Source organism: Ictidomys tridecemlineatus, chromosome 15 (genome assembly GCF_052094955.1).
Source record: "Ictidomys tridecemlineatus isolate mIctTri1 chromosome 15, mIctTri1.hap1, whole genome shotgun sequence".
In the NCBI taxonomy this organism is placed as follows: Eukaryota; Metazoa; Chordata; class Mammalia; order Rodentia; family Sciuridae; genus Ictidomys; species Ictidomys tridecemlineatus.
In genome coordinates this window covers 15,852,960-15,871,268 of record NC_135491.1, presented here as the reverse complement: position 1 = coordinate 15,871,268, position 18,309 = coordinate 15,852,960, and the positions used below count along the sequence as shown (strand labels likewise).

The following is an 18,309-nucleotide window of genomic DNA, read 5'->3' as shown; positions in this document are numbered from 1 at the left end:
TTTATTTTTTAGTTTTAGGTGGACACTATATTCTTCCTTTTGTTTTTATGTGGTTTTGATAATCAAACCCAGTGCCTCATGCATGCTAGGTGAGCACTCTACCACTGAGCCACAACCCCAGCCCCTCCAGTAACAGTTTCTATTTGCCAGTAACTCTTCCAAACATCTTTGTCTGAATTAATTCATTTAATCTTCACAGTAAAAGTCAGTTATCTGAAGCACACAGAATTTATATATCTTGGAAATAAAACACAGGTAGCAAACGTTGAAAAAACAAAGAAGCTGGAAATGATTCATATTGTAGGTAAAAGCTTTTCTATATTCATAAGTCCAACATGGTTGTTTCCCATATATATTATTCTCTATAATTATGATGTAATCAAACAACTACATTTTTATTTTTTCATTTTTCTATGTAAATCCTGATACTGAACAAATTGTGAGTTATGAGGCAAAGGAAATTTACATAGTCACCTTTTCTTCTCTTACAAATTGTTCTATAATGGACAGCTGGAAAATTAATAGTTTCCTAAATTAATCATATTATAAATTATATAATGTTGAGTTTGAGAATAGGTCTTTACACACACCTCATTTTAATAATGCTTCTCCCCAGTATACATTCTATTATATAAAAGGAGAGAGAAATTAAGCTTGGTGGTGCACGCCTGTAATCCCACTGGCTCAGGAGGCTGAGGCAGGAGGAAATGAGTTCAAAGCCAGCCTCAGCAACTTAGTGATGCCCTATACAACTCAGTGAGACCTTGTCTCTAAATAAAATACAAAATAGGGCTGGGGATGTGGCTCAGTGGTTAAATGCTCCTAAGTACAATCCTTGGTACCAATAAATAAATAAACAAAAGGATAGCTGGATGCCAGATGAAAGTGTTTCTTACATTTCTGATACTTCTAATATTTCTATCCACAATGTATTTGTTGATGTTAAAAAAGGAGTGTTAAAGACAATATTTGAATACACAGAATATCTTACTGTGTGTGTGCATTCTATGGTACTTTTTCACCTGTGAAAGACTACATTCCTTACATTCATATGGTTTCTCACCCGTGTGAATTCTCTGGTGTTGAGAACCATCAATAAAAGACTTCTTACATTCTTTACATTCATATGGTAACCACCAGTGTGAATTCTTTTATTTTTTTATGCAGTGCTAAGGATCGAACCCAGTGCCTCACTTGTGCTAGGCAAGCACTCTACTACTGAGCCACAACCCCAGCCCCATCTATGTGAATTTTTTGATGTTGTGTAAGATGTGCTCTCTATCTAAAGACCTTCCTATTTTCCTGACATCCATAAGGTCTTTCCTTAGTATAAGTTGTCTGGTGTTGAATAAATGTCAACAGAGAAAAGCCTTCTCACAATATTTACATTCATAGGATTTTTTACCAGTGTGAATTTTCTGATGTTTATTCAAATTTGAAAGCCAAGTAAAAGTCTTTCTACATTCATTAAAAGTCTTTCTACATTCATTACATTCCTAGGGTTTCTCACCACTGTGAATTCTTCAATGTCTATTTAGACGTGCACTCTGCCTAAAGGCCTTTGCATTCCTAACATTCATAGGTCTTCTCATTAGTGTGTGTTCTCTGAGGTTGAAAAAATGTTGAACAAGAGATAAATGCCTTCTGCTCTGCCTGTGTTCATAGGGTTTTTCATCAGTGTGAATTCTATGATGTTGAATAAGAGTTGAGAGATTACAAAAGGCCTTCCCACATTCTTTACATTCATAGGATTTCCCACCAGTGTGTCTTCTCTGATGTCTGTTAAAGTAAAAAACACAAATGAAAGCCTTCCCACATTCTTTGCACCCATATAGTTTCTTATCAGTATATTATGATCAGTAAGGTGGGGATATTTTCTAAAGATTTTTCCACACAGCTAGTATTTATAATTTATTTGATTTTTTAAAATACAGGACAGCAGAATGCATTACAATTCTTATTACACATATAGAGCACAATTTTCATATCTTTGTATATGAAAGTATGTTCACGCCAATTCATGTCTTTATACATGTACTTTTTTGCAGTACAATTCTTATTACACATTTATACCACAAAATTTATTTGATTATTAAGTTGGAAGTTAAACACAGATTCTCCATCATATTCCTTTATGCCAGTAAAACTGTTGTTTCATCTGATTTGTGTAAGATATAAAGGCCTTTTTACACATTTCATCAACTTTGCCACTGATGAATTCTTGCCAGTTGGGTGAGGTTTTCACATTTTTTCTGTGCAGTGTTTCTTTCCAGTGTGAACTGTTTGATTTAGAACAAGAGATGTAGGCTGAATGAATTTGGTTACTACTTTTTCAAATGTGACTCTCACATGCCAGAAATAGTCTTCTTTAGATGCCTGTTTTTGCTCAAAGAATTCCCTACATTTCCAATCATCTCCAAGAAAAAAGTTCCTCAAGGCAAGAACTTCTCTTTCCATTATTTTGTATTTTAACAATTTCTTTTTAAAAATGTATTTTTTACAGATAATACCTTAGTTTCATAACTGGACAGCAAATCTGAAAGAAAATAAATATCCTGTTTTAGGAGAAATTAAATTTTATATTAGAAACAAAGAGAAAATAATGCTCTTAAGAGGTAAATGGATTTAGATAACTTTCAAATATTGACATTTACTTTGGAAAAAAATGGAATGGTTGGGGCTAGGATTGTAGCTCAGCAGTAGAGCACTCGCCTAGCACGGGTGGGACCCGGGTTCAATCCTCAGCACCACATAAAAATAAAGGCATTGTGTTGTGTCCGTCTACACCTAAAAATAAATATTTTTAAAAATGGAATGGTTATATTAATATCAGATAAACCAAACTTTAAGATAATCTATATGATCAAAGATAATCTTATCATAATGATAAATGGTCACTTCATCTGGAAGACTTAGTGATCAGAAATGTATAGGTTCATCATAGCAGAGACTCAAAATATACAAAGCAAAAATTGACATAAATCAAGAAATAGACAATTTCTACAATTCTACAACTCTGGTTGGAGTAATAACTTATAGAACAAACCAACCTCAGCCCCCCAAAAATGTCAGTAAAGAAATATAGAAAACATAAATAACACTGTCTAACAGTTTCAACTAGTAGATATTTATAAAACATAAATCAAAAACTCCAGAAAATGTGCATTCTGTTCAAGTGCACATACGCATTCAAAATAGACCATATGCTGATCCATTAAAGTTTTAATACACTAAAAAGGACCAAAATCATGCAGAATATGTTCTTTGATCACAATGAAGCTAAATTTGAAATAACTAAATATCTAGAAAAAATCTCCCAATATTTCAAAATAAACAATACACTCAGGAAATAGAAGATATTTATAAATGAACCATAAAAATTTAGAGCATATTCAAATGTGTGTAATTTAGCTAAGGTAATACTTAGACATCTATAATTTTAAATGTTTATATTAGAAAAACACAAAACAAATGATTTAAGTTCTGTAAGACAATAGAAAAAGAAAAGCAAAATAAACTCACTGTCAATAGAAGCAAATAAAGACAAGAAGTCAATAAATGAAACTCATAAACAGAAGAGATACCAGAGCCAAAAGCTGGTTCAACTGAAAAGACCAACAAGCTTCATAAATCCCTTAATCAAAGTGATCAAGAATAAAAGAGAAGGGGCTGGGATTGTGGCTCAGTGGTAGAGTGCTGGCCTATAACGATCCAGATCCTGGTTAGATTCTCAGCCTTCCATCTCTGGGCTACAACCCAGTACTTTTTATTTTTTGGGAACAGGGTCTCATTAAGTTGCTGAGTGAGGTTGGCCCTAAACTTGTGATCCTCTCTCTTGTCTCAGCCTCCCAAGTAGTTGACAGGAGTGTACCACTACTCCTGGCCTATAATTGCAAACTTGCTAAAATAATTTTCTTAAGGACCTGTCAACCTATCTTCACATTTTGGCTGAAGCAAAACAGGACATTCTCATAGCAACTTCAAGCTTTCTCAGGCAGGCACTTTATGGGGGCAGGGGTGGGGGGGTGGGGGGGGGTGGAGGGTGGGATGAAGTCATCACAGACAACCTTAAACTACTAGAAAGCCATGCTAAAGTTTGGTGAAGTCTCCTAGTACAGGCATTTGGACAGTCCTTTCTGCCAAGTTTCTGCAATCCTCTTTCCATCATAATATGAAATAGTTAGCAAAGTAATTTTTTAAAATATTTATTTGTTAGTTTTCAGCGGACACAACATCTTTGTATGTGGTGCTGAGGATCGAACCCAGGCCACACGCATGCCAGGCGAGCGTGCTACCGCTTGAGCCACATCCCAGCCCCAAAGTAATTTTTCTTGATAAGGAAAAATACGGCATCAGCCGCTATGTTTCATATCAAGAACCATCTTAAGTTATTTGTTGGGTGAAACTGTCCTGGGATTACAAAACGTTCAGCATCTGGCTCTTAGATAATACATTTTGTTAGCACACAGTCATGTCTCTTTAAATTTTCACCCAGAAATTTTATTTATTTATTTTGTAATATTGGAGATTAAATACAGGAGCAGATGACAACTGAGCTACACCCCCGACCCTTTTAAACTTTGAGACCAGACTTGACTAAGTTGTCCAGGCTGGCCTCAAATTTTTGATCCTCCTGCCTCAGCTTCTCAGATTTCTGAGATTACAGAAGTGTACCACCATGCCCAGCCAGGTGGGCACTCTTTGTTACCCTCCCAGTCTGCCAAGGGTTCTGGTTCTGGCCAAGTAGATGCAAGATGCTGGCCTCTCAGAAAGCTAATGTTATCTCTATCCCTCTTCTTTCTCAGGGTCAAGTCTCTTCCCAGTCCTCCTTAGTATTCCCAACCCAGTTCAAAATGTGGAGGATACTAAATGGGTTTTCAAGCTCAGGGGTTGTAGGAGCGCTAGTGTGCCTGAAGACTCCATAAAGTTGCTCTGCCCATTCACTGCTCCTCCCCTTGTGGATTCTGGTAGCCTGAGAACCTGTACCAGTGAGTGTAGTTGGGTATGGATGGATGAATCCAGAGACTATATCCTGGGCAAATACTTCCATGGGACAGTTTGGTCAAAGTCTGTAATGTATATATGTCAGCATCTCTATTTCCAGAAATGGTATTGCAAAACATTTTTCAGAATATTTTCATTTTCTGCTTTTTAATTTCTATTTCAAATTGTTTTTTCCTCCTGCTTTCAGGGGTTAGCCTGAAAAGCAAAATTAGATAATTTGCTGGTAAATCTACTAAAATTTGGTTAATTAGATTTAATAGGCAATAAAATGTATGTAAGGAGGGGGAAATAATGTAACATATTTATCACCTGTGACTTGGTGACATACATCTAAGTGTATACACTGCCAATTCTTAGATCTGCCAGAGCAAGGAGTTTTCACAACCAAAAAAGGATAAGAATGTGAGGGGATGGATTTAATTAGTTTGATTTAACCACAATGTAAATATCAAAATATATTATACCCCATACGTAGATAATATGTAGAATTGTTATTTGGGTCAATTTTTTAATAGTTACTTTCTTTAAAAATACCTATAGCAAGGCTGGATATACATCATGGGACATAAGTACAGGGTCCACGCTCTCAGGAGCTAAAATCCAGTCCTGGGCGCTCGCCTTCGCGAATCATACCAGTGACCCTTCCAGAGCCTGCTCTTCGCAATCAGGCCAGAAGCTTTGGGAAACTGGGTCCCCCCCAGAAGCTTTGGGAAACTGTGACCTCCTAGGACACATCGGACACGTGCTTTTCTCAAACGTCTGGGCCAGAGCAACACGTCTTTGCATCTGCGTATTGCTAGCATAGAGAACAAAAAACTCAGGGATCCGGCCCACGGTGGTCCTTACAACAGGCGACGAATCCCGGGAGAATTTCGGGCGCGGGCCTACTTTTCCCACAAGCCACCGCGGCCAGCGCTAAGCGGCCTTGAACTACATTTCCCAGCGGGCAATGGGCAATCTATGGCTTGGCTTCCGTTTTTGCTTGGTTCTTGTGCTTCGCAAGGTGAGTTGAATTCATCCCAGGATATTTATAGGCCAAGAGTGCTCTGGGTCAGGAGCCTGGGAAACCGGATTAAATTGGATTCCGGCCTGAACCGGCCGGAGTGGTAGAGGAAGCCCTTAAAGCGTGCAAGTCCGTAACGTGGTCGGCCTGTTGCCGGAGTCTCAGGCCCGCGAGTGCGTGACGGCAAAGCAGCAAGGTTGTCTGTGTGTCTGGATGCGGAATGCGCGAGCGCCTCTCTGTGCGACACGTCCCTCCCGTGTGCGTCTCTAGCTGAGTTCTACGTGTTACTGTGACCCGCCGGAAGTTCTCTTCCGCTTCTTCCGCCCCCTCTCCTCAGAGCTATTTGGGTCTGACACAGAAATGCCTCAGCGAGGGACACTGGATACTGAAGCCTAAGCGAAGTTTTCCAGCAAGGAGGCTTTGACGTGCTCCTGGACTGGGGATGCCCGGGGCGTGCTTTCTTTGGGGTCCCTGAGGGTAGTTAGGGTGAGCAGGCAGGTGTGGGCCTGGCGAGGAGTCACCTAAGTCATTCTGTGCTCCTCAAAGGCCGGATAATCATGACTCCCTTGTCCCTCCCTGGCCCTGCCATTCCCCAAAAGGAGCCTGACGAGGTGTAAAGAATTGTTTCACTTCCAAAAATCAACCTTTAGACTAGTTTTTTTTTTCTTCTTCTTAAAATTATTGGGTTTAGGGTTTGCTTTCCTTATTCAGAAATATGTGGGAGGTATATTAATCTTGATCTATCCCCTGCCCCCAGAGGATATTGGGTGCCATTGAGATAAATATCGCAGACTTGGCATATCATTCAGTTTCTTCCATGTTTTCTTATTGTAAGCAGATCTAAAAAAGACTTAGTCACTTGGTAGCTCAGACCTGTAATCCTAGAGGCTCAGGAGGCTGAGTGGCAGGGGAATCACAAGTTCAAAGCCAGCCTCAGCCATTTAGCAAGGTCTTAAGCAACTTAGTGAGACCCTATCTCAAAATAAAAAGAAGGGATGCTGGGGTTGTGGCTCAGTGGTAGAGCTGCTTGCCTAGCACGTGTGTTGCACTAGGTTCGATCCTCAGCACCACATAAAAATAAAAAAATAAAGATATACACACGCATATAAAGGGCTGGAGATGTGGTTCAGTGCTTAAGCGCCCCTGGATTCAATCCCTGATATCAAGAATGAATGAATGAATGAATAGAAATATAAAGGGTTGGGGATGTAGCTCAGTGGTTAAGCTCTTGGGTTCCAGCCCCGCCAACTGTCCCCCCAAACAAAACAAAAAGGTTTAGACTCTTGTGATTTAGAGTCAAGGACAACAATTTTCTTGTTGTGATTATGCGCAAAATTTGTGCTTAGGATTATTTTAATGATTGATGATAAACCCTTGTGGTTAAATATTATGCAGCTAGTAAATTTTATACAGCATTAGATGTATGAAGGAAAATATATAGTACATAATGTTAAGCAATAGTCAAATTTATAAGTAATAGTACTCAAAAATTAAAATTATATATCAATCCCATTTAATAAGGTGGTTTTGCAAGGATTGAATCCAAATCACATTATTGGATTTAAATATTTTTTTCCAAATAACATTTTAATTATTTTATTAAAGTGGGGGAATGATGTGGCTACATTTTATTACCCAAGTATTTTGTACTTCTGCTTTTCATACATTCTTTGATTCAATCTGAAAAAGCATGTTTAAAAAAATTTCTATACTGTTACCTTAAAATAAATTCCTAGAAGTAGAATTTGAATTAATATAATCAAACCTTTACTAATTGCCAGTCATACAGTCTTAGTATTGGGAGTGATAAAGAGACTAAAATGATGTAGTTGCCCTTCTTTTGCTTCTAGTAAGAAAGGTCACACCTGAATGGGAATAAATGCATTAAAACAATTATAGAGATTCAGGTAAAATGTAGGTTGTTTTAAAAAAATAAACAATCCTTGGAGAGGCCTTAAGGGTTTAGTGGCACTCTGTAGGGCTGGATATGTTGCTTAGTGGTTAAGCACCCCTGGGTTCAATCCTGGTATCTATCAATCAATCAATCAATGAACTTCCCACTTTCTTGGAGCAGCTTTTTCCTTCACACACATTCACCTACATATATATTTTAAGTAAAGGCATGGACACTGCAGGAGCAGACAAAGGAAAAAAAAGATAAGTACTTTCAACTGTATGAGTGTATAACTTTCTAAAGCTTTTTAATCTGATGTCTTGCAGTTTTTCACATAGATGTTACAAATAGTATCATTTGTACATGTAGTTTTGCAACCTCATTTTCCCACTGACAGTATTCCTAGAATATTTCCGTGGTCGTTAATATTTTCCCTGCGTAACACTTCTTACATGAATATTTTATAATTTATTAAACATTTCTTCCAGAAGTAGAATGTGGAACACTGCCTGAACGATTTTGTGTCCTTTCTATTCTGCAACCTTGTTCAACCTCACCTGAAGTCAAGGCCATAAAGTAAGATGTGGTTTGGATGGTGTGGCTCCTTTTCAGCCCTGCAAAGTATGAATGAAAGGAGGAGGACTGGGCTAGGGATGTGGCTCAAGTGGTTGCGTGCTCGCCTGGCATGCGTGCGGCCCTGGTTCGATCCTCAGCAGCACCACATACAAAACAAAGATGTTGTGTCCGCCAATAACTAAAAAATAAATATAAAAATTCCCTCTCTCTCTCTCTCTCTCTCTCTCTCTCTCTCTCTCTCTCTCCCTTTCCCTCTCTCTTAAAAAAAAAAAAAAGAAAGAAAGGAGGAGGATCTGTTCAGGATAAGACTGAGCAGCCTAATCTCAGGCATAAAGCAGCTTCCCGAAAAGGAAGAACTCTAGAAAATTGCCTACTAGTTTTCCTGGGGATTAGGGAACAATTTAGATTTAACTAAAACTCTTCTAATCCTTTCAAATTATGTGTTTATGGTGTGTAGTTGTATTCAAACTGGAATGAACAGCAAAACATTTAATTTTCTAGGTAGTAACACTAAACTGTGTCTATTTTCTTGGTGTCCTCTTTGGTTCACAACTCTGGATGCTGTTTGTTTTCCCACAGAGGAACTTCAGGAGGATTTACTAGTTTCAATGTAAAACCATGGCATGTGTAAGTTGGTGTTTCCTTCTCCATGAAATATGTAAAATCTTTTCATTAATTATTTTGAAAAGTTCTACCTGTACCCATTTAATTATCAATTCACCTGTTCCTCCTTTACCAGTGAACAGTGGATCCAAATAACCTAGGTACCCTTTGTGGCCCACTCTTCTCTAACCGGTGTTTATATATTTGACTGGATTATTCATTATCTCTTATGTACCAAATCATATATTAAGATCAATGATAGAACAGTGAAGAAGTCAAGTCCCAGAAAGAAAAGACTTGAACTTCCCTGTCCTTGGATGGATTGGAAAAGAGGATCCCATTTGGCCAAATAGGGGAAGACTTCAAAATTCTCTACATGTATGAGTTATTCTAGGTACATATGATATAGCCTGGTAATGAATGGTCCTGATCTTAATGTAGGTCAAGATGTATTGCTTTGTGAGGCTTTTAGAATTGTAGAGCACTAAGCATAGGACTTTCAAAATATAGGGAACATGGGCTGGGAGTGTGGCTCAGTGGTCGAGCATGTACTTAGAATGCATGAGGCTCTGGGTTCTGTCCCCAGATCTGTCTATATAAGTATAATGATTCTGTGGCACTTATATACATATACATAGTCACCACATATATATGTTTCTTGATAAGGATCCCTTAATGATGAGTGTCATGGTTATTTTATTTCTGACTAGGATTTACTGACATTAAATAACTCTGATATAATTCTGGATCATCCTACATTATTATCTTCTAACTTAGCAACTAGGAAAGTGTTCAGTGAGAGATTTATGATGACAATGAAAAGTCAATAAAATCATAACTTGAAAGAAACCAAGAATTGAAAAGTGTTGTCAGAACCTAATATATATAAATCTAAATAGCTACAAATTATTAATTCTACCAAAACAGGAAGTTGGAACACTATATAGCCATTAAAAACTATTTTAGAGGAATAAGGTTGATCAAATTATGTTATATGCATGTATACATATGGCATAATGAATTCCATTATTATGTATAATACATTAATAAAAAAATGTTAGAACTTCTTATGGTAACATTTACCGTAAAGACAGAAAATTGATGGCATTTCTTAGTTTTAGTCATACCTTGTATCTTCATGACAACCTCTGCCTTCAGTTCAAGTGTTTAGTATATTTACACTTACTGTAATTTTTTTTTGGTGGGAGGCAGTTGCTGAGAATTGAACCCAAGGGCACTCTGACACTGAACTACACCCCCACCATTTTTATTTTATTTTGAAATGGGATTTTGCTAAATTGCTAAACCTAGCCTTGAACTTTCGATCCTCTAGCCTTGACTTTCTGAGTATTTGGGATTATAGGTGCTTATCCCCCCCATTTTGTCTTTTTTTTTTTTTTAACATCTGTTCATTGTTCCTCTGGTTCTTCTTTTGTTTCTTTTGAATTAAATATTTAAAATTTCACTTTAACTTGCTTTTTGGCTATACTTTTTGCATATTTTTAGTGATCTTTGTGTATTAAAATATATATTAAGGGGCTGGGGATGTGCCTTAAGTGGTAGCGTGATCGCCTGGCATGCGTGCAGCCTGGGTTCGATCCTCAGCACCACATACAAATAAAGATGTTGTGTCTGCCGAAAACTAAAAAATAAATATTAAAAAAAATTCTCTCTCTCTCTTTTTAAAAAAATATATATTAACTATTCACAGTCCACTTAGAATTAATATTGCATATAAAATATAAGAACCTTGCAACTTTGTGAGTCCATTTACATTTGTCAATTATAACTATATATATTTAAAACTATAACACGTTTATGGACATGTAGTATGTTGCACATATTTAAATTAAGTGTAACTTTGACGGTACATTTTGAAATGTTGTGTGCCCATGAAGCCATCACCACAATCAAGACGAACAAATCCATTATTCCTAAAAGACTTTGTTTTTTTCTTTTTTTCTATTATTAGTTGTTCAAAACATTACAAAGCTCTTGACATATCATATTTTTTTTTAAAGAGAGAGTGAGAGAGGAGAGAGAGAGAGAGAGAGAATTTTTTAATATTTATTTTTTAGTTCTCGGCGGACACAACATCTTTGTTGGTATGTGGTGCTGAGGATGGAACCCGGGCCGCACGCTACCGCTTGAGCCACATCCCCAGCCCGACATATCATATTTCATACATTTGACTCAAGCAGATTATGAACTCCCATTTTTACCCCGTATACAGACTGCAGAATCACATCGGTTACACATCCACTTTTTTATATACTGCCATACTAGTGTCTGTTGTATTCTGCTGCCTTTCCTATCCTCTACTATCCCCCCTCCCCTCCCCTCCCCTCTCCTCCCATCTCTCTCTACCCCATCTACTATAATTGATTTCTGTCTCTTGTTTTTTTCCCCTTTCCCCTCACTTTCTCTTATATGTAATTTTGTATAACAATGAGGGTCTCCTTCCTTTACCATGCAATTTCCCTTCTCTCTCTCTTTCCCTCCCCCCTCTTGACCCTGTTTAATGGTGATCTTTTTCTCATGCTCTTCCTCCCTATTCTGTTCTTAGTTGCTCTCCTTATATCAAAGATGACATTTGGCATTTGTTTTTTAGGGATTGGCTAGCTTTACTTAGCATAATCTGCTCTAATGCCATCCATTTCCCTGCAAATTCCATGATTTTGTCATTTTTTAGTGCTGTGTAATACTCCATTGTGTATAAATGCCACATTTTTTTTGTCCATTCATCTATTGAAGGGCATCTGGGTTGGTTCCACAGTTTAGCTATTGTGAATTGTGCTGCTATGAACATCGATGTGGCTGTATCCCTGTAGTATGCTCTTTTAAGGTCTTCAGGGAATAGTCCAAGAAGGGCGATAGCTGGTTCAAATGGTGGTTCCATTCCCAGCTTTCCCAGGAATCTCCATACTGCTTTCCAAATTGACCGCACCAATTTGCAGTCCCACCAGCAATGTACAAGTATACATTGTTAATTTTTATAAGCAGTTATAGTATAAGTGGAAAGTAATTGAATTTTGTAATATTTGGATTATACTGATGAACTTCTAGATCATTGTTGATCAAATGTTCTACTGAGACTTTGGATTGTATTGATGATTTGGTTTCTTTATTTCATGCCATTTTACTAAATGAATATAAAATTAATAACCCTGATTAAGAAATCCTTTATGTGTGTTAAAGTTCATTAGAAAATAGAGGTAAGTATGGAGCTGGGGTTGTGGTTCAGTGGTGGAGCACTTGCCCAGTATGTGTGAGGCACTAGGTTCGATCCTCAGCACCACATAAAAATAAATAAAATAAAAGTATTGTGTCCAACTACAACTAAAAAATATTTTTTAAAAAAAGAAAGAAAATATTTTTAAAAAAGAAAAAAAGAAGTAAAATATTTTTATGATGGTTTATGTATAAAAATACAGAATGCTTCATGAATTTGTGTGTCACCCTTGCGCAGGGGCCATGCTAATCTTTTATGTATCATTCCAATTTTAGTATATGTGTTGCCGAAGTGAGCACAAGTAAAATATTTTTTTAAAAATTAAAATCTCAAATCCCTACAACTTGTACATAGAAATATAGATATTCTTGTTTTTCTTTTGACCAAAGTTTCACTGTTTTCTCAACTATTTTATAATCTGTCTTTGTCACTGATTTTTCTATTTCTCTTTCTAATGTATTTTAATTTTACTGCATCTTCAAAACCCAAACTGTCCTTGCATTACCCCTTTTGGCCCAGTTTAGTTTGTTCAAATCAGCATCCCAATGCAAGATTGTTCATTTCACCTGGTTACTGCAGTGACAAAATTCTCCTTAATCTAATACATTCCCTTTATGACACAGACATTTTGAAGTGACAAAACCACTTATATTTTGACATTTGTTATCTTCTGAATGTATCTGGGTATTGTTGTATGGAATAATTTATGTTTTTCTCTACTCTTTACATTCATGTAAACTGGGAAGTATTTTTATTCTTAGAGGAATTCACATTAAAGTATTTGTTGCTGAGGTACATAATTGGTAATGCATATTCTGTCAAAAGACAAATCAGTGGTACAATCCAGTATATGTTATTAGGATAACAATTGGGTTCCTCCATTGATGTTATCTTTTTCCTGTGATTACTGAAGTCTCCCTGATTTTGTTGGGTGTAACAGTATAATTCAGTTCTGTCGCAGCTATTCTCACTCTTTATACTTTTTTTTTTCTACTTTGTGTTTTTTGGTACCACTGAGCTACATTCCCAGCTCATTCTTTCTTTCTTTTTTTAATATTTATTTATTTATTGTTGTAGTAGGGCACAATACTTTTATTTTACTCATTTATTTATTTATTTATTTTTAGGGGAGAGAAATATGTTTATTATCTTGATTGTGGTGACCTCAGTTGGTAGAGTGCTTGCCTTGCATGCATAAGACCCAGGGTTCAATCCCCAGCACTGCCAAAAAAAAAAAAAAATTTATTCATTTATTTTTATGTGGTATTGAGGATTGAACCCAGGGCCTCGCACAGGCTAGGTGAGCGCTCTACTGCAAGACCCTGCGCTCTTAGCAAGACCGTGTCTCAGAATGAAAAATTCAAAGAGCTGGGGATGTGGCCCAGTGGCAAAGTGTCCCTGGGCTCAGTCCTCAGCACACACATAGAAAAGAAGTCTTGGGGGAAGAAAGAATCTGGACAACTTGCACTACCTCAGACATCCTGTGATGCTAGAGTCATCAAGACAGGGTGATTCTGTGTACGGATTTTAAAAAATCTGGTCTGGTCTGAGAAGATGCTTCAGAAACTTTATGCTCAATTGAATTTTTTTTCTTTTTTTACTTGAGATTTAACCCAGGCACTTAACCACTAAGCCTCATCCCCAGGCCTTTTAATTTCTTATTTTAAGAGAGGCTTTCACTAAGATGCTAAGGCTGGCCTCAAATTTTTGATCCTCCTTCTTCAGCCTCCCAAGTCACTGGGTTGACAATATGGGCCACCCGACCCAGCTTGGCACCTTCTTTTTTTCTGCTTTTGCCAGGACAGGTACCTGTTTTATCCTCCACTGGATTCCCAGTGCCTGGGACAGCCCAGACACATGGTAAAGGCTCAGCCAATGTGAATGGAAGGTATGCAGGCAGCAGGCAGATCCTCTTCAATAAACTCCCTCCTGCCTATTGCATGAAGCTGGTCTCTTGTGGTCTCTTTTTCCAAGGATTCGCCGGATCCTTACAGCTCAAGTGGTAGCACGCTTGCCTGGCATGCGTGCGGCCCGGGTTGGATCCTCAGCACCACATACAGACAAAGATACTGTGTCCGCCAAATACTGAAAAATAAATATTAAAGTTCTCTCTCTCTCTCCCTCTTTCTCACTCTCTCACTCTTTCTTTAAAAAAAAAAAAACCTGGAATGGAACCACCATTTGACCCAGCTATCCCACTCCTGGGTTCATACCCAAAGGACTTAAAAACAGCATACTACAGGGACACAGCCACATCAATGTTTACAGCAGCACAATCCACAATAGCTAAACTGTGGAAGCAACCTAGATGCCCTTCACTAGATGAAAAGATAAAGAAGCTGTGGCACTTATACACAATGGAATATTACTCAGCATTAAAAGAGAATAAAATCATGGCATTTGCAGGTAAGTGGGTGGAGTTGGAGAATATCATACCAACTAAAGTAAGCTAATCCCCCAAAACCAAAGGCCAAATGTTCTCTCTGATAAGTGGATGCTGATCTGTAATGGGGGTGGGGGGAGCATGGGAGGAATGGAGGCACTTTGGAAAGAGCAAAGGGGAGGGAGAGAGCAGCGGGAAGGGGGTAGGAAAGATGGTGGAATGAGATGGACATCCTGACCCCAAGTACACGTATGAAGACACGAATGGTGTGGCTCTACATGTGTACAACCAGACAAGTGAGAATTGGGATCTATGTGTGTACTATGAACTGAACTGCATTCTCCTGTCAGGTATAACAAATTAGAACTAATTAATTGATTAATTTTAAAAATTAAAAAAAAAGAATGGGTTCATCTTCAGACGCAGCTCATTCCCCAGGTGGAAGAGCAGAGAAGGAGGGCGGGAGAGCAGCTGCTCAAGTGGGAACTGAGGCCTGGGAGTACGGAGCACCAGGAGCTCAGGGAACCAGCCCCAGACCTCACAGGTTGGTGTCCTGGGCAGGGACTCAGATGCCCCTTGCTCCAACCTTGGGAAACGTGAAATATCGTTGCCTTGACTTTTAACCAGGTTGCAGAAAACTTAAGAAGGCATTTCAAAAATGATTATAGCTGGCCGCGGCGGTGCACACCTGTCAACCCAGCAGATCAGGAGGCTGAGGCAGGAGATCACAGGTTCAAAGCCAGCCTCAGCAACTTAGCGAGGCTCTAAGCAACTCAGTGAGAACCTGTCTCTAAATAAAATATAACAAAGGGCTGGGGAAGGGGCTTAGTGGTTAAGCTCCTTGGGGTTCCGTCCACAGCGCCAAGAAAAATAGCCAAAGTGACAATTGCAAGCAGTCTATCAACTGTTTTCCTCACCAGGAAAACTAAAATGTCACCTTGAGGTGCTGGAGGTGTAGCTCCACGGTAGGTCACATTTTTAGCAAGCTTGATCCTCAGCACCAAAAAGTAAAAATTCAAGAAAGCTCACAATATGTCCATGTTCTCCCTGGATGGCTAAAAGAAAGACTGAGAATACCATGTGTTGACAGGGACGTGTGGAACAGAACTCTCACACACTGCCGGGCAGTGCACAGGACTCGATTCCTTCACTCTAGATTCCACAGAAACTCCTTTAGCAGTATTTTCAAAGGCTGGATGCCTACTACACCACCCGTGCTTCCATTCCTCAGGACACACTCACAGAAACACACCCCAACCACAAAGATGAGAACAGAAGCTGGGGCTAGGGCTCAGCGGTACATCGCTCGTGTAGCACGTGTGAGGCCCTGGGTTCGATCCTCAGCACCACATCTGAAAAAAAAAATATATATATATATATTTTTTTTTTTTAAGAGAGAGTGAGAGAGGAGGGAGAGAGAGAGAGAATTTTTTAATATTTATTTTCTAGTTCTCGGCGGACACAACATCTTTGTTGGTATGTGGTGCTGAGGATCGAACCCGGGCCGCATGCATGCCAGGCGAGCGCGCTACCACTTGAGCCACATCCCCAGCCCTATATATATATTCTTTCTTTTTAAAAAAAGATGAGAACAATACTGTTCTTTTCCTTGGGATTGAACCCTGTGGCATTCATTCTATCATTGAATTACATACCCACCCTTTTTATTTTGAGGCAGTGTCTCACTAAATTGCTGAGGCTAACCTTGAACTCACAATTGGCCTGCCTCAGCCTCTCAGGTTGCTGGGATTACAGACGTGAGCCACCATGTCTACCTACATGGCGTATTTTTGTTTAATATTTTATTTTTCCATTATAGGTGGACACAGTGTCTTTATTTTACTTTATGTGGTGCTGAGGATCGAACCCAGTGCCTCACGCATGCTAAGCGAATGCTCTACCTCTGAGCCACAACCTAAGCCCCATGGCGTATTTTTTAATGAAAATAAACATGTGTTTTCCAGATGAAGTGGGTTGGTGAGGGGCCTGGCATTGCTCATAGTCTTGCCCACCCCTTCCATGTGGCGCTGGCTCTGTTAATGACCTCTCACACAGCTTCTGGAAAATTCCACTGTGAAGTGGGATGGAATGAAGCCAAAGGGGAATATATCGTTTTAGCATTATCGTTATTTTTTTGTCCTTTTTTGCACTGGAGATTGAACCCAGGGTTGCTTAACCACCAAGCCACATCTCCAGCCTTTTTTTTTTTTTTTTTTTTTTGGAGAGAGGGGGACAGAGAGAGAGAGAGAGAGAGAGAGAGAGAGAATTTTAACATTTATTTATTTTTTCTTAGTTCTCGGCGGACACAACATCTTCGTTTGTATGTGGTGCTAAGGATCGAACCCAGGCCGCACGCACGCTAGGCGAGTGTGCTACCGCTTGAGCCACATCCCCAGCCCATCCCCAGCCTTTTTTATTTTGAGATAAGCGGGTCTCTCTGAAGTGCTTAGGGCCTTTCTAAGTTGCTGAGGCTAGTCTCAAACTTGCAATCCTCATGCCTCAGCCTCCAAATCACTGAGATTACAGGTGTGGGCCACCAGGCCTGCACGTTTCAGCATTATTATGAAACTAGTCTTGGCCTTACATGACCCCTGTGAAAGTCTCAGTGGTTCCCAGGGGACTCTGAGGATGGAGTTTAAGAACTTGGGACTGAAAAAAAAAAAAAAAAAAAAAGAACTTGGGACTGGGGTTGTGGCTCAGCAGTGAAGCAGTCACCTAGCATGTGTGAGGCCCTGGGTTACAACCTCAGCAGCACATAAAAATAAATAAAAGGTATTGTGTCCAACTACAACTAAAAAATAAATAAATATATATATAAAGGAACAGCTGTTTTGCTGGGTGCAGTGGTGCACACATGTAATCCTAGTGGCTTGGGAGGCTGAAGCAGGAGGATCAAGTTCAAAGGCAGCCTCAGCAACAGGGAGGCCCTACACAACTGAGGGAGACCCTGTCTCTAAACAAAACACAAACTAGGGCTGGGGATGGGGCTCAGTGGTCAGGTGCCCCTGAGTTCAATCCCTGGGACTTCCCTTCCCCCCCCCAAAAAAAAAGGCTGTTTTTAAAATGTGGAAGGAAAAAAAGAAGAGGGGTTTTTGCCACGTGAGGAAGAATCCTAACAACCAAGCAACAGACGGCAGATGTATTAGTTTTGAAGTGCATACAGGGGGAAGAGAGGAAGCGAGAGGAGGAAACATGGTCCAATTCCATCCACACCAAGTAAAAGCACCCCCATTCCAGGCCTATGGTGTGGAAGCCTGGACAGTGGGGCGGGGTCAGCCAGTGCCTCGCGGTCCTCCCTGGGTGCTGGAGACTGGGAGTGTGGCTCTGTGGACGGACAGTCGTCAGGAGGTATTTTCTGCATACATATACTGGAAGGGAAGGCAGAAGCTGAAACATGGACATGAGGAAGTGAGGACAGAGCATGACATGCCCTTGGCCCAGTTCTAGGGACATTAACTGTGTTGTGACAGACCCTAGTGAAGTCACATGCAGGGTTCCCATAAGAAGGAGTTCTTGAGGACACAAAGGTGGGAAGGGTAACCAACCAGTTTTGGGGGGCTGTCCTGGTTTTAGCACTCAAGTCCCGGGTCCCAGGGAAACCAGAAAGTTGAACA

The 18,309-nt window shown here is 39.4% G+C and overlaps 1 protein-coding gene and 1 non-coding gene across 10 annotated transcripts in view; one reads left to right on the top strand and one right to left on the bottom strand.

Moving 5' to 3' along the window:
- Positions 1-18,309, top strand: part of LOC144371016 (uncharacterized) — a 46,751-nt gene that overhangs the window by 20,076 nt on the left and 8,366 nt on the right. For 4 of the 9 annotated variants that reach the window (XR_013431166.1, XM_078033203.1, XM_078033201.1 and 1 more), the window contains exon 2: positions 14,503-14,718. The exons of 1 other annotated variant lie outside the window; for it this stretch is intronic. Coding sequence is in view for 6 of the 8 variants with exons in the window: in XM_078033203.1 (XP_077889329.1) it covers positions 14,503-14,718 (216 nt within the window). In the remaining 2 variants the exon portion in view is untranslated. 4 more of the 9 variants (XR_013431167.1, XM_078033205.1, XM_078033202.1 and 1 more) reach the window with 4 other exon arrangements.
- LOC120888172 (U6 spliceosomal RNA) lies at positions 12,505-12,611 on the bottom strand. Its single transcript, XR_005731678.2, has one exon. It is a non-coding gene; the product is annotated as a U6 spliceosomal RNA (small nuclear RNA).